At 42.4% G+C, this 16,143-nt stretch overlaps 2 protein-coding genes across 3 annotated transcripts in view; both read left to right on the forward strand.

The window, feature by feature from the left end:
- The first annotated feature begins 4,822 nt into the window (after positions 1-4,822).
- Positions 4,823-8,372, forward strand: wu:fb59d01 (uncharacterized protein LOC322379 homolog). Its single transcript, XM_042080230.1, has 6 exons — positions 4,823-5,549; positions 5,992-6,189; positions 6,342-6,506; positions 6,792-6,857; positions 7,208-7,286; positions 7,423-8,372. Exons 1-6 carry the CDS (start codon positions 5,465-5,467, stop codon positions 7,472-7,474), a joined length of 645 nt encoding a protein of 214 aa, XP_041936164.1. The 5' UTR covers positions 4,823-5,464; the 3' UTR covers positions 7,475-8,372.
- A 211-nt stretch (positions 8,373-8,583) lies between these two features.
- The window catches only part of LOC121698274 (myosin-IIIb), a 33,181-nt gene continuing 25,621 nt past the window's right edge, over positions 8,584-16,143 (forward strand). The window contains exons 1-4 of one of the 2 annotated variants that reach the window (XM_042080228.1): positions 8,584-9,006; positions 9,545-9,610; positions 10,026-10,156; positions 13,566-13,668. In XM_042080228.1, coding sequence (XP_041936162.1) covers positions 8,809-9,006; positions 9,545-9,610; positions 10,026-10,156; positions 13,566-13,668 — 498 coding nt within the window. In that variant the 5' untranslated portion in view covers positions 8,584-8,808. The remainder of the gene's footprint in view (positions 9,007-9,544; positions 9,611-10,025; positions 10,157-13,565; positions 13,669-16,143) is intronic. The other variant, XM_042080227.1, reaches the window with a different exon arrangement.

A 16,143-nucleotide genomic window follows, 5' to 3' on the forward strand; every position in this document is an offset into this window, starting at 1 on the left:
ACTTGCTAGACCATGCCTAGGTTGGTTAAGAGTATTTGGATGTTCTTTTGGTAATATGGTGGCAACATGCAGCGTAACCTAACTGGCTCTTTTGTTTTGTGTTTGCGACAGACTGTGCCTAGGTTGATAGTGGTTGGCTAGGGTTTTTATGGTTATGGTTCAGTCCGCATCAACGGGACGGACCAACCTAGCCAACCTATACCATGCCTAGGTTGGTTAAGAGTATTTGGATGTTCATTGTGTTAATATGGTGGCAACATGGGGCTTAACCTAAGGTAAGCTAACTTGCTAGACCATGCCTAGGTTGGTTAAGAGTATTTGGATGTTCATTGTGGTAATACGGTGGCAACATTGGGTGTAAGCTAACTGGCTCTTTTGTTTTGTGTTTGCGACGGAATGTGCCTGGGTTGATGGTGGTTGGCTAGGGTATTTATGGTTATGGTTCAGTCCGCATCAACGGGACGGACCAACCTAGCCAACCTATACCATGCCTAGGTCGGTTAAGAGTATTTGGATGTTCATTGTGGTAATACGGTGGCAACATTGGGCGTAAGCTAACTTGCTAGACCATGCCTAGGTTGGTTAAGAGTATTTGGATGTTCTTTTGGTAATATGGTCCAAACATGCGGCGTAAGCTTACTGGCTCTTTTGTTTTGTGTTTGCGACGGACTGTGCCAAGGTTGATGGTGGTTGGCTAGGGTTTTTATGGTTATGGTTCAGTCCGCATCAACGGGACGGACCAACCTAGCCAACCTATACCATGCCTAGGTCGGTTAAGAGTATTTGGATGTTCATTGTGGTAATACGGTGGCAACATTGGGCGTAAGCTAAGGTAAGCTAACTTGCTAGACCATGCCTAGGTTGGTTAAGAGTATTTGGATGTTCTTTTGGTAATATGGTGGCAACATGCTGCGTAAGCTAACTGGCTCTTTTGTTTTTGCGACGGACTGTGCCTAGGTTGATGGTGGTTGGTTAGGGTTTTTATGGTTATGGTTGAGTCCGCATCAACGGGATGGACCAACCTAGCCAACCTATACCATGCCTAGGTTGGTTAAGAGTATATGGATGTTCATTGTGGTAATATGGTGGCAACATGGGGCTTAACCTAAGGTAAGCTAACTTGCTAGACCATGCCTAGGTTGGTTAAGAGTATTTGGATGTTCATTGTGGTAATACGGTGGCAACATTGGGCGTAAGCTAACTGGCTCTTTTGTTTTGTGTTTGCGACGGAATGTGCCTGGGTTGATGGTGGTTGGCTAGGGTATTTATGCTTATGGTTCAGTCCGCATCAACGGGACGGACCAAACTAGCCAACCTATACCATGCCTAGGTTGGTTAAGAGTATATGGATGTTCATTGTGGTAATATGGTGCCAACATGGGGCTTAACCTAAGGTAAGCTAACTTACTAGACCATGCCTAGGTTGGTTAAGAGTATTTGGATGTTCTTTTGGTAATACGGTGGCAACATGCGCCGTAAGCTAAGGTAAGCTAACTGGTTCGTTTGTTTTGTGTTTGCGACGGACTGTGCCTAGGTTAATGGTGGTTGGCTAGGGTTTTTATGGTTATGGTTCAGTCCGCATCAACGGGACGGACCAACCTAGCCAACCTATACCATGCCTAGGTTGGTTAAGAGTATATGGATGTTCATTGTGGTAATACGGTGGCAACATTGGGCGTAAGCTAAGGTAAGCTAACTTGCTAGACCATGCCTAGGTTTGTTCAGAGTATTTGGATGTTCTTTTGGTAATACGGTGGCAACATGCGGCGTAAGCTAACTGGCTCTTTTGTTTTGTGTTTGCGACGGACTGTGCCTAGGTTGATAGTGGTTGGCTAGGGTTTTTATGGTTATGGTTCAGTCCGCATCAATGGGACGGACCAACCTATTCAAACTAGACCATGCCCAGGTTGATTAAGAGTATTTGGATGTTCATTGTGGTAATACGGTGGCAACATGCGCCGTAAGCTAAGGTAAGCTAACTGGTTCGTTTGTTTTGTGTTTGCGACGGACTGTGCCTAGGTTAATGGTGGTTGGCTAGGGTTTTTATGGTTATGGTTCAGTCCGCATCAACGGGACGGACCAACCTAGCCAACCTAGACCATGCCTAGGTTGGTTAAGAGTATTTGGATGTTCATTGTGGTAATATGGTGGCAACATGCGGCGTAAGCTAACTGGCTCTTTTGTTTTGTGTTTGCGACAAACTTTGCATAGGTTGATGGTGGTTGGCTAGGGTTTTTATGGTTATGGTTCAGTCCGCATCAAAGGGACGGACCAACCTCACCAACTTAGACCATGCCTAGGCTGGTTAATAGTATTTTGGGTATTGGATATTTCAATGTGGCTCAAACACTGCTCCAATTGATGTTGCTTTTTGGATCTTTGGTTTGGCATGCAGGCTACTGGCTTTGCTTAGAGCCTACATCAACGGGGCATAAGCATTTGCTAAAGAAGTCTACTTTTGTGACAAACAATGCTTAGTTGGTCATGATGTTTTTTGCTGTTTTTTTGTTGTTGCTGTTTTTTGCTTTAGTTGGTCATTGGGGCTACTGGCTTTGCTTAGGGCCTGCATCAACGGAGCATAAGCACTTGCTAAAGAAGCCTACTTTTGGCTCTCAAAGACTGCTCTTTTTGTGTCTTTTTTTTTTTTTTTTTTTTTTTTTTTTTTGGACCTTTGGTTGGACATGCAGGCTACTTGCTTTGCTTACAGCCTGCAGAAACGGGACGTAAGTACTTGCTAAAGAAACCTTCTTTAAGCTAAAAAAAAAAACTGTTCTTTAAATTATGTTTTTTTTGCTGTTTTGTTTTTTTTGACTGGGCACACAGGCTCCAGGCAGCGCATGTTGTGATGTGAAGGAAGGCCTTTTTACGGTTCCCGGGTACAACATGTGACGCGTTTGCGACTGCCTTCAACTAATGGTGCATTGCAATTACAGACATGTTGCTGATGGGAATGAAGAAGAATGCAATAGCTTTTTTAGTGAAGCCTGCTCCATTGGTGATTTTGTTTTTTGCTGTTTAAGTTCTTTGGTTAGACATGGAGGCTACTGGCTTTGACATATGAAGAGCCATCAACAAGTGGGCATAAGTGTAGCTGAAGACAACTGCTTGATATGGCATTACGGTCTGCCTTTAGTTGGACTAAGATCTACTATAAGCTTGTGTGGTAGTGGTCTCTGTTTTCATAGGCGCTGAAGCTATTGAAGGGACGAGTTTGTCCTAACCCTCAACTCATCATGCCTTAGTTGTCTAGCCCTTCTTTTTTCTGTGTGTCTTGTGAAACTGGTATGTCTTTGTCACAGATGTGAAAACGTTGAAGAACTTAAAAAAATAAATGTGTTTTTGTTTTCCACTAACATTGTCTTCCGTCTTGTCCTGTCTTACTAACACCCCACTCGTGGCCTGTACCTTGACGTGGTGAGTGGGCTTTCGACTGAACAGGTCTTTCTTTCTCAACAATCAACATTTCAATATTTCTTAAGGAGCCATGCCATAAACTTTTCAGTTGTTTTTCAACATTCCCTGAGATACTTTTGTAAAGTCTGAATTTTCTTTATTGAAAAAAGGCCCGGTCTTGTTTTTTCTCATGACGATCTAACATGTGCTTAAAACCCTAGAGAAATAGGCTGATTTTGCTTCCTAGCTTTTATATTGATAATAAACTTTGGATGCATGGTGCTTCATCATAGCATTTGGTCACCAGCCACCACCTATTAACAGTCATTTCAATTAAGAGGTACTATTACTAAAGACCTTTAAGGGCTGTTCACACCAGGAACGATAACAATAACGATAACTATAACAATAAAAGCATCCACACTGACCAACGATAAGCAAAGTCTCTCCTTGTGTTAATGAATGTGATGGCTAAAATGTGATGGGTTCTGATTGACTGTTAGCTTTTTATCGTTCTCATATGATATTGTAGCCTGACGACCCAGACCCACATTAAAATGTAGGGTCTGGACACTCACCGTTCGCAGTGCTCAGTCCGAGGGGCGGGATAATCAGTTGTCTTTCAAATTCCCTCTGCACGCAATAGGACAGCGGCAGCGCTATGAGTCCCATGCGTTTTCCACCAGCGGAGCTAGTTGGCTAGTTCAAACGTTTGCCAACTTAATAAAAGCTTAACTCGTGTCACACTGTTCGCCAGCAGCAACATCCATCTTATTTGTTTTCAAGTAGCAGGGAATTCAAGCCAAACCGTTGCAACTCTGCCATCAATCATTATGTTAATCCCACCTAACGACTCTATACACGATTTTATTGGCCTGATTAAGTTTCGATTTCTGGAGCTCACAAGCCAACGGAGAGTTGCTAGACTAGCCCTGGCAGCAAATGTAATTCGCTGCCGCTAGGGGCGCGTCTAGATTTCTAGGCTAACGATATTGTTCTTCATGTCGTTATCGTTATAGTTTTATGTGTGAACGTCGTCATTCATATTAACGAGAATAAAAAGAAAGAAAGAAAGAAGGATTTTTTTAGTTATAGAATAGTTTTTAGTTATCGTTCTTGGTGCAAACAGCTCTAAACAGCCCTTTAAACTGACTTCCCTTTTAGTTGTGATCTCTGTTTACAAACTAATAAATGCAGGCGGTGTAGTATCTTTATTTGATATAGTATCTTTATTTTGTGAAACTGATGAATCAGGTGATCAGAATTCGACACAACAGCGGTGTTAGAAATACCCTCAGGAAGTACCCTCTATAATGTTAGGCTATATGTTGTCATCTTCAGAATGTTGTGAACGTTGTTGTTTACCTTACGTAATGTGATATGTAACTTTATTGTGTAAGATATTGCATTATTACATAATGCTCCTTTTTATATCTTTTGGATTGTTTTTTTTGTTTTTATCTGTGTAGTGTGTTCTAGTTTTCTCATGTATTTTGTCCTCTGTGGCATGCCTCAAAGTGCATAAGTCCTCTCAGTGTAGATGGCTATCCTTGTTTTGTGAGGAAGTTCCCAGTGTAAAATGGAGATCGTTTTCAGACACCATTAGGTTTAGACCTTTAATGTATAGAGGCACAGACCCAACTTTTAAACCAGAAATACTCCTGTAATATTTGCAAAACCTGGTTTGTGCATCCCTCTACTCAGATGTAAAAATGTAGTATAACAATTTCTCCTGCCTACATTGTCAGGGCAACAACACTATACAGATATTCTTATCTTTTTTCATTTGTCTGTGTGTGATCTCTTCTTTCTTGGTTTGTTGAACCCAACAGTTCAAACCCTACTGTCAAGTGAACAACAATAATTGACCTGTTTTATGATTGAAACTATGAAGCATCACAGGCTGGTTTTATGACTGAAACTACAGTAGGAGGGCTTTCGGACGCACCTAGGCCATAAAACCCTGGACTCAAATAAAGAGTCTGAAGGTCAGTACGTTCAACTGAACTATTCTTCATTTACGCCCTAACTGCACTGCCCGAGTGCTATCTGGATTTCCTGAAACTTGATTATGAACAACCGCTCCAACATGCAGGTTAATCCATGTTTCAGCTGTTTTCTCCTGATGTGCATGTTTGCTTCTGCCATGTCCACAGGTAAGTTCACCGAAATGTTTTGTGAATGAAAATTTATCTTGGAAGAATAGATCTGATGTGTTGTGTTTTAGCATGGGTCTTTGCCATGGCGTATGACTTACTTACACCCCTGTCTGCCCTGTTCTTTCTTTTATCCTGTCTTGTTGTGTTATGTTGTATATGTGTCTTATGTCACTATGCCTGGATGAGGAAATTGGATAAATGAAGTCTTGAATTGAATTGACATTGACATCAACAATGACCTCACTACAGGAAAAAAAAAAATGTCAGCTAAATTAATTGTTTTTAAATACAGGTAGTTCACACCTAGGCTACAAATACCTTCCTACACAGTGGTGCTGTTGTGATTGAGTTGTAGACCACACACTGCATGCTTATTCTGATTGCTGTCGTCTAACCCTGGGCATTTTGAAACAGACACCCCTTTCATTTGTCCCTCCAGATCCGAACCAACGATGCAATGAGCCTAAGAACGAGGGGGAAGGGCAGAAGCATGAACTGAGGTATTTCTTTGATGGAAATGTGTGCACACCATTCTTCTACAAAGGAGAGGGAGGCAACTCCAACAACTTTGACAGTGATCAGAATTGCACTATAGCGTGTCTCCCTGATCAAGCTCACCAGAAGTACCCAGAAGCAGGTGAGCCGGAAATGGCAGCCATATTTATGGAACTATACTTTTTGCATATTTGTGTGTGTGTGTGTGTGTGAGAGAGAGAGAGAGAGAATGTTTGGGGAACAGCTTTTAATCAGCAGCAATAAACACACAATTTCCCACATTTGTACTTTCAGATGCGGTTTGTTCTCTTCCCGTGGACAACGGTGCATGTTTTGCCTTGCACCTGAAATACTATTTCGACACGGAGGAAAAGATTTGTCGTCTATTTCACTATGGTGGGTGCCAAGGCAATGGCAACCGCTTTGACACAAAAGAAGAATGTCAGCAAACATGCCGAGGTAATCTTATTCTTTCTTTTTTTTTATTTACAGTGTCTCTTCATTCCCTTCATCTTATGGTTTTATATATATGTGTGTGTGTGTGTGTGTGTGTGTGTGTGTGTTGTCCTTTTTTCATTATTTCCACTGCAGTGTTTTTTTTTACTGAAACGCTTTCTTTGCCTGTTTGAATTTCCCCTAATCTCCTTCTTTTGTAAGATATATTGTCTGTTCTATTTTAATCCACTAGGGGGCAGCAGTGCACTTTTTTTCTAATTAAAATGTTGTATGGCCTTTACCCCTCAGGTAAATCTGGAAGATCACTGGGACAAGGCCCTGATATCAACCCTGATGAAACCCCAGTTTCTGCAGGTACAGACATTAATAAAGTAACTACAGATTATAGATACAGTTACAGATACAGGTCAGCTCACTGTGGACATTACATATGCATTCAGTAAAGGTAGCAACTAAAACGGTCAGATTATTACGCTGCGGATCTAAACCATCTGTGTTCAGTTTCATTTCAGTAATACACATGAATCACATAAAACAAAATAACAAACAAACAAAATAACAATGTAGTATGTGTAAAGTAGACCATCATTAATGTAAACATAGTAAAAGGGGGACTCTACAGGCGTACTTAACTTGCCTGATACACGTCAATGTGAAGTGAAGTCAATGCCAAGTTTTGCTATTTACACTTTGTTGTTCTACAGGATTGGTGGTGGGAGTACTAGGTGGAGTGGTGTTTGCCGTGGCGATATTCGCAGCAATTGCCCTGTATGTCACCCAGAAGTAAGTTTCTTGTGCTTCTACTAGAAGCCTCTCTGAATACCGTTATAACCGAGGAGGCCCCAGTGGCCACACTCTGACCGTGGCCATTCCCTGTGTGCAGTGGACTTGCTTTAGTAATCTCTCTTTTTTCTTCCAGGAAGGGGAAGGCGAGGAAGAGGGTCCCAACAACAGAGATGAGTGAGATGTGATGAGAGAGGGAAGAGGAACAGGGACCTCGGAGAGAACGGCGATGGAGCTTGTCAGTGCTTATCACTATTCTGATAGATATTTGCAATTACTGTTAGTTTTAGTATTTTATAATAAGTGAATGTTTTATATATTATCTTTAGTTACTGTCCATGTAAATGAAAACAATCATGAAAGTAACAAAACTCTTGCTCAGCTGTTTGTATAGTGTGTGACAGAATGTTATTTGTGTATCACAAAATGTACTTAGTGATGGAAAGAAGATAATTTATCATCATGACCGGAGGGGCTGCTCTATGGCATATCTCAACTGTTTTTCAGTCAAAAATTGCACTGTGATATCATTTTTATATGGTTTAATTTAACTGGTTGTGTGTGAGTCTGACGCATTTTCTGTGTCAGCAAAGGGTTACTTCTGTGGTCATACAGTGCAGATTGTGTGATGTGAACTCGCCTTCCCATCCTGCAACCCCTTACCCATGTGCAGAGATTGTCTCAAGACTTGGTTATCAGAAATTGTGGGGTTTTTTTTTTTGTTTTTTTTGTAGGTTTTGTTTTTCTTAATAGTCAAATAAATCTATTTAGCTGTCTGATCTTTTGACTACCCAGAATGGCGTGTCATTTTAACTTCAGAATGGAGGTTTCATATGGTTTAACTTAACTGATTGAGTTTCAGTTTGAAATGTTTCCTGTGCTAGCTGAAAGCGAAACATCTGTGTGATGCACCATGATTGCAGGTTTTGTATGATTAAACCCACCTCTCACCACCCTCCAGCCCCTCGGATGTATAGAGCCTAGCTCTGTAAAATGACATGTTAATACTGTTAACACATTTTCATTTTTGCTAATCTGGAGATGTTGCTTTCAGTCTGAACACTAATTAAAATATTTTTCCAAACACGAGGGTTTATTTGTTGTTTTATTATGTACTTGAACGGACGTGTCCATTATTTTTCTGCTGAGAACTAATCAAGCTGATGAAATCAAGCGCGTCCCTTCATCAATTCTGCTTCAGTAGCCGGAACATAAGCAGCGGGAGTGTATTTAGCGGCCAATGTTGAAAACACGATTGCGTGATTTACTTACGGAAAAATACATGTAGCCTATGACGTTAAGGGTATGATTCAACACCAACATGAAAGCTCAGCTGTCATGTGTGCTAGGGAGTAAACTTTAAACTGTCACTCAGACCTCCTGTAGAGAGGAAAGAGTTAAGTGGCGTGGACTTCTCTTGGGGGAGGCAGTTTGAGAACGTTCATTTAGCACCGGGGAGAAAGCGAGGTGGTTAGGATACAGAGAGCTGGTTGTCACTGACGCTGCTGGTGTGTGTAATCATATGAGAAAGGCACAAAGCGAGGCTGTATGCGCACGACTGAACAAAACTGAATTTGAAGAAGACATTTTTTTTGTTTTAAATCAACCAGCCAACGCGATGGAGGAGCCTCTTCAGGAAGATTTGGCAACTTTATCAGAACTGAATGAAAAAAGTTTACTAGAGTCTCTCAGTCAACGATTTAAACAGGATAAAATCTATGTAAGTAAAGTGCTAAACTTTATTCGCATTTGTGCACTGTAAGCTAAGTTGTACGTACGTTTTGAAATGCCTTTTTAGCACGTGAATGCCTGTCCAGACACGTTTTGCACACTTTTGTGGAATGAGGATATAGATGTAGACTGCTGTCATTTTGAGCTCATATGTTTTTGAGAGGGCTCTAAAAATAGTGTACGACTGCATAACAATTTGCTATATCGCCTCAGAAATAATGACCTCCAAATATGTGTGGTAGCCAAGTTACATATTTGTTTGTTTTCCGGGCGTTCAGTTACCTGGCCGAATGAGAATTATCGCTTTTTATTTAGCCTAGCCTACTCTGACAGATGTATCTTTATACTGTATAACCTTTCCATACGAGTAGGGACAAGAATGGCATGTGCTAGGTCATGTAGGAGTGAGCTCAATATACAGAGGCTTTTATTCTCATCTCATTGAAGTTAGACTACCTGCTACAGTGGACTTGACTATTTTAACTGTGGTGATGTAGCCTAACCACTGACTGTCTTTTTCCCCCCAGACATACATTGGTGATATTTTGCTGGCAGTGAATCCTTTTAAGTATTTGCCTTTATATGAAAAAGAGGTATGTGTGCATGTCATCCCCTAGTTAGGCCTATAGCCCACCTTCCTCTAACAAACATAAAACCAATATTATATAGCTTACATATATATGTATTATATTTGTGTTGATTCCAATACCCAGTGTCATCTGTGGTAATGTTTCCAAATCACGTTACATCCCATGTATTATGAAGGCCCGAATCTGTAAATCTTATATTGGGGTATAAACTGGGGTATCTTATATTATATACCCCAGTTGGTTTTGGCATCACTCCGTTTCACTCTCCATGTAAGCGGACTCTCTGTTTCACACTAACTGCATTAAGGAATAAGGTTCTCAAAGCCAGAGACAGTCCAAATTTAATTTATTGGAGACTGGCTCATTATCACACTCTCACACTCTCTTTGCCTATATTTCCCTCCCTTTCACTCCTCAGGTATCAGAAAGATACAAATTCCATGACAAGAAGGCTTTGCCCCCTCACATATTTGCTGTGGCGGACAGGGCATACCAGTCCATGATGGGCCGACTGGGAACTGGACCCATGAACCAATGTATAGTGATCAGGTACGAGTAGCAGTTCACCACTCACATCTTGACTTTGCACTTGACGGCTGTCACTGGGCGGTGGTAGTGTAGTGGTTAAGGAGCTGGGTTAGCGTGCAGTAGCCTGAAAGTTGTCGGTTCAATTCCCGGCTTCCACCGTTGTGCCCTTGAGCAAGGCACTTAACCCCAAGTTGCTCCGGGGACAATGTGATCCCTTGTAATATAGCTGACATATGTAAGTCACTTTGGTCAAGAAGTGTCTGCTAAATGTAATGTAATGTAATGTAATGTGTGAAATCTCACCTGAAGATGACCGGAAGACAATAGTTGCTTATGGAAACTTTGTGAAAGATGTGTGGTCATTGTGTGAAACAATGTTGATAGCAAAAGCAAACTCTTGCATTGGATTTTTGAATCATTTAATTACAGTAGATGCCTGACACAGTTTATTGACAGAGCTGTTGCACTTACCATTGCTGTTGCAAGATCAAAAAGGCGTTCAGTACAGTAGTGAGTAGGTTTTTGTAATGACTTGCATGTGTTTGTGATCTTGAGGTAGAGTAATGTTAACATAAAGACACAGTATGCAACAATTAGACACTTTTTGAAGCATGTGTTTTGTAGGCGGTTATTACTGGCATCATCATCTAAGACTAAGGGCTGAGCTACACCAGGCGCGTAACTGAAGCGTTCCGTTCGCGTTGCGTCTGCTGCAACAATTAGCTTCCATTATAATCAATGGAAGTAGCTACACCAGACGTGACAGTGGGGCGTACGTTTGAAAAAAATAGACCATTCATTTAAAATGGATATTACGCGTCGCAAACGGAACGCTTCAGTTACACGCCTGGTGTAGCTCAGCCCTAAGACAAACGTCCCTGCTGTTACAGTAGCTGCTTAGACCATGCTCATAACAACTCTATGATCTACGTGGGAAAAAAACATATGAAAATGTAGAAAAGTAGTTGCTTGAGCATGCTAGCAAGCTTTTATCAGTCGCAGCTATGCTGTTCTTGGTGATTGTAAGAATTTACCATTTGCATGTTGTTTCTGTAGTTAGGTTGCTAGATTTTGGCCTTGTCCTTTAAAGTATAATCTTCAACAGCAAACATAGATTAACAGTTTAATGGAGTTGTAGCGCAACATCTGCATTGGGGGAGTCCATATCATCATATTGTGTATGTAGTGGTCCAGCCCAAGGGTGTTGGCAAACAGTGTGTAGGTGTTGTTTGTAGTATACAGCCACAAGCAAACAAACCATGTCAAGTGAATGTTGACACAGTTCAGCCATACATAGCAAAAAACTAAAACTGCATCTTGTAGGAAAACTGATTTGGGTGAAATTTAAATATGTTTCACCAACATATAATTACAATTCCATCATGCACACAAGTCTGGTCAAACTCTCACGTAACTGAGACATTCCCGGCATGTTCAGAAGTCTCCACCAGTGTAGACGCCTCCCATAGGACTCATGTACTTTGACTGTAAGTCAGCCCTTCTACAAGCTGTTTGTGGTTTTACTGAAGACAGTTCACTCCAATGTATTTCACAGAGACCAGGAGCCTCCACTCCTGGATGTGCTTTCAATTTCACCCCAAGATCTGTGGTGTTTTAAAGAGTTATTATTACACAATTTTCCAAAAATGGAAACCTTTTATACTTATTTGCTTGAAAGCAGCCCAATCGGTCTTATTTATTCCGGCAGTCTTCTGAATTTGGCATTAAAGTGTAATATCCCACACAGAGACAATCAGGGTACAGTAACCAGGAATTAAAGGATTGTCGAAAGGATTCCAAGTAGAAGTACGTGCACAGTCTTTCTCTATGGAGAATACATTTCATGTAGGCATCCCCATCCTTAGAGGCATCCCTCCCTCTCTCTCTCTCTCTCTCTCTCTCTCTCTCTCTCTCTCTCTCTCTCTCTCTCTCTCTCTCTCTCTCTCTCTCTCTCTCTCTCTCTCTCTCTCTCTCTCTCTCTGTGCCTCACATGCTCTCTCTCTCTCCTCTCTCTCTCTCCGGTGTGCCTCACATGCTCTCTCTCTCTCTCTCCTCTCTCTCTCTCTCTCTCTCTCTCTCTCTCTCTCTCTCCGGTGTGCCTCACATGCTCTCTCTCTCTCTCCTCCGGTGTGCCTCACATGCTCTCTCTCTCTCTCTCTCTCTCTCTCTCTCTCTCTCTCTCTCTCTCTCTCTCTCTCTCTCTCTCTCTCCGGTGTGCCTCACATGCTCTCTCTCTCTCTCTCTCTCTCTCTCTCTCTCTCTCTCTCTCTCTCTCTCTCTCTCTCTCTCCGGTGTGCCTCACATGCTGCCTCGGCCACGTTTGTTTAGACTCTAGCCTGAGCTGATTCAAAAGCAAACCTTCCCACAATTCCCAGCTATGGTCTGAATGGGCCCATTGCCCCTGGTTACCACACCAGCTGCCCCTGAATGTGTAGGCCCGGTCAGTGTGTGAACGAGGACTGAGGTGGACAGGGCGATAATCCCCAAGACAACAAGAGAAGAATGCTTTTAATGTACACAGGGCTATGTTGAATAGCACTCCCTTCCAGTACTCCCGATCACAGTTTTTCTGGACATAAATACCAGGGCTATTTTTAAATGGAAGTAAATTAGTGTTGAGTTTTAACAGCTATTATTGTTAGTGACGCACACACAGGTTGTGCTAGTATGCTTGGTCTGAATTCAGGGATGGGCAGCAGAACGCATTGAATGCGGGGTTAGCAAAAGTAAATATGAGTGTTACCTTGACGTGTGATTGATCTGTTTACGTGAGCTTTTCAGGAAAGTTCAGGAGCATGCATTTGTGGTAAGATTAATATATGCAGGTCATAAATCGGAGCGAAATCTCAAACAACCACAAATGAGTATTTGCATGCCCCATCTCTCATGCAAATGTTGTTAGAATAATCAGTCTAGTGACCTTCATATCCGATGGTGCAGGACCTGTGGGATCAGGTCCTGCACCATCATCCAGTCCTGCATGTAAAGAAAGGTGTTTGTGTTGTCCATTTTGCATGATACCTTTGCATGAACATTTTGTTTAAAAAATGTTGTGTTGCTTAGATGTCCTCCACATAGGAAGTGTTTTAATGTCTTTCGGTACGGTGCTAGTAATGACCCAATCCATACTTGCATACTACCCTCCCTCTGTTGTCCTGGGGCTGTGTCATTGGCTCGAGGACACAACGGCGGCAGTCAGGAGTTTAACACACAACTTTTGTGGCCACTGCAAGCTAGCCCAGCTCCTTACCCACTACGCTACCATGTTAACATTATCTCTCTCTCTCTCTCTCTCTCTGTGTGTGTGTGTGTGGCAGTCAGGAGTTTAACACACAACTTTTGTGGCCACTGCAAGCTAGCCCAGCTCCTTACCCACTACGCTACCACGTTAACTCTCTCTCTCTCTGTGTGTGTGTGTGTGCGTGCGCAGTGGTGAGAGCGGAGCAGGGAAGACTGAGAGCACCAAGCTGCTACTGCGGCACCTCATGGAGCTGTGCAGAGCCAACTCGCAGCTGGAGCAGCAGATTCTCCAGGTGAGTTTCGACTCGACCCGACCAGGTCAAGTCCAGTTCAGCCGAGGCCAGATCAGATCAGCGCCAAGTGCTATGAAGGACACAAAACCTGACTCAGTTTGGTCACACCTTGTCTTAGTGTAGGCTCCTTTTGTTTTTGTTTAAGTACCTTTTGTAAATAATGTGCTGTGCCACGTGTCCATTTCCTGTTTACTGTTGGAGTGGTAGGCTCCAGGCAATATATTCAAAAGTATGTGGGGATCATTTGGTGGTTGGAAAGACTAGATGTCCTCACTGTAGGTGAAATTTACTGCAAGTGCTGTTTTGGTGAGGTCGGCAGGATCTGCTCCCGGTCCCCCTGTATCTGCTTGTCTGCTGAGTCACGTTGGGGAGATCATGGTGATTTGATAGGCCTCAGCACACATCCCTTACTCCTGACCTCTGCAGATTAGCTGATTCTGAGTGTGTGAGTGTGTGTGTGTTGTGTCTTTCCTTTCTCTTCTCAGCTCTCATCTCTCTCTCTCTCCCTCTCTCTCTCTCTCTCTCTCTCTCTCTCTCTCATCCCTTCCCTTCTTCTCTCACTGCCCTTGCTTATGGAAAGCTTGAAGTAACTGAGCTTCACTAGTGGTTGCTGCCTGGAGCATGTTTTTCCTGTTTGTTGTGTAAACCTGCTGCCCAGTTGAAAGTAAATACAGCGCACTGCAAACGTGGGCTTAAAGATTTGGAAACTGGAAAAGGCGCGTACTAGTGGACACATGGGAAGCATTTTATGTACACAAGGGTATATGTGCACATTAACAGATGTTAATAGATGGATTTACTTCTGCCCACGACACTGTTTGTATTCATTGAATAAGCAAACTCAGCTTGGTACTGGGGGAAATGAAACGTCCCTGGAGATTTGTTAGCAAAGCCGTGGCGCTATAGGCTATATTTTCTTGGCTCACAATCTGTATTGTTATATAAAAGTTACATAAACAGCTGGCAACAAAATATAATGGCAAGAAAAAAAAATATTTTTTTTTACTGAAGATATTAGTAATGGTCATCCCAAAGAGTTTCCCAGAGCAACGCAAAATGGAGTACTTACTGTATCACCATTAATGGAGTCCGGCACCAGAAGGGCTAAATCTTTTGCTCTGTTTTTTGGTGACGTGCTTAATACGATGGAAACAGGTTTTTTATAGCAAGTAGCAACAGCTCAAATGGTCCTCTGTGTTTTGGTTGAAAAGTTCACTCTGAGTATGTGGCTTGTAGTGTCACCAGAGAAGAGTTCTTGGTGTGTTGTCATCATCATGCGCCTTCTTTTTTTTACTCTCTGTCACTCTCTCTCTCTCTCTCTCTCTCTCTCTCTCTCTCTCTGATGTTGGTGTACTTAGTTTGAATTCCATGACTCAGATTAATGAGGGACTCATGAGTTTACAGTGTGTTCCTGTAAAGTATGTTCCTATAAATTTTACACTATGTTCCTGTAAAGTCGTGTTTCTGGTTGTTGTGGTGGCGTAATCAGGGCATGGCATTTAATCACTTCCCATTTACTGCTTAGATGATGCTGATTTTATTAGTCTTCCGCACTACTGTCAGCTCTGGAATTTCCTTCACACTCCACTAGACAGCCGTGCAATAGGGTTGGGTTGTGAATGAGTCCTGACTCTAGTTGTGTGTGTGTGTGTGTGTGGGGAGGGGGGTGGATGAACACATGAGTGTGAATCTTTATGTGTATGTGTCCACATGGGCCATGTGCCATCTAAGAAATCTAGGTCTCCCTGCTGAAACTTTTCCCAGTTTTCCCAATAAAATGTTCCATCGCTCACATCTCCATGTTCCAGGGTTCCATTCCACTTCCCATTTGTCTTGCGCTCCCGATGGTCCGAGCCAAGAAAACGGGGCCTGTCCTGTCAGTCCCCTTCAATGTTGAGCATTGCCGTTTTCAGACTGTGCCTTTCAAACATGTGGCTGTGGAGTTTGACCCGGACCTCCTCAGGTCCCCTTTCCTCCCAATACCCGCACACAATTCCTATCCTCATATGGCACGGAATGTTAGGGCTACTTATCAGTGGGGGGGAAATCGCTGCCTAGAGGAACATTTTTTTTTTCAAGGAACGGTTTATGTCAGGCTAGTTGGGCAGAATTTCTCTGGCCTGATTCTCTGTCCAACTTAAACAGTGGTGACATGTTGCTCTTAAAATCACTTGGCTTGTTGCGGGAGGTTTCCTTTGCCTCTTTGGTTTGCTGGCTGGATGAGTCTGCCACGTAGAAATGGAGCATAGGAAGGTTAGATTAATATAGCTCATTTAGCTAAAACATGGGTGTGATTTAATTACTATGAAGACTACTAATACTAAACACAGGAGTATGATGATCGTTAATAAAGTTGTACCAAAATATCTGCTTTGTTTTGGTGACATATGCAGTCACTGTTCTTCCTGTGTCTTGCCAAAACCATCTGGAATGCTTTATGTTTTCTTTTTGAGAAGGCCTCACTTTTGCGACTTC

This window comes from Alosa sapidissima, chromosome 23, assembly GCF_018492685.1.
Source record: "Alosa sapidissima isolate fAloSap1 chromosome 23, fAloSap1.pri, whole genome shotgun sequence".
Classification (NCBI taxonomy): Eukaryota; Metazoa; Chordata; class Actinopteri; order Clupeiformes; family Clupeidae; genus Alosa; species Alosa sapidissima.

Bases quoted from the DNA above. Each gene is read 5' to 3' on its own strand.
- wu:fb59d01 (XM_042080230.1), top strand. From the start codon at position 5,465: ATGAACAACCGCTCCAACATGCAGGTTAATCCATGTTTCAGCTGTTTT. The intron at 6,858-7,207 runs GTACAGACATTA...GTTGTTCTACAG, and splicing joins TGAAACCCCAGTTTCTGCAG to GATTGGTGGTGGGAGTACTA. The intron at 7,287-7,422 runs GTAAGTTTCTTG...TTTTTCTTCCAG, and splicing joins GCCCTGTATGTCACCCAGAA to GAAGGGGAAGGCGAGGAAGA.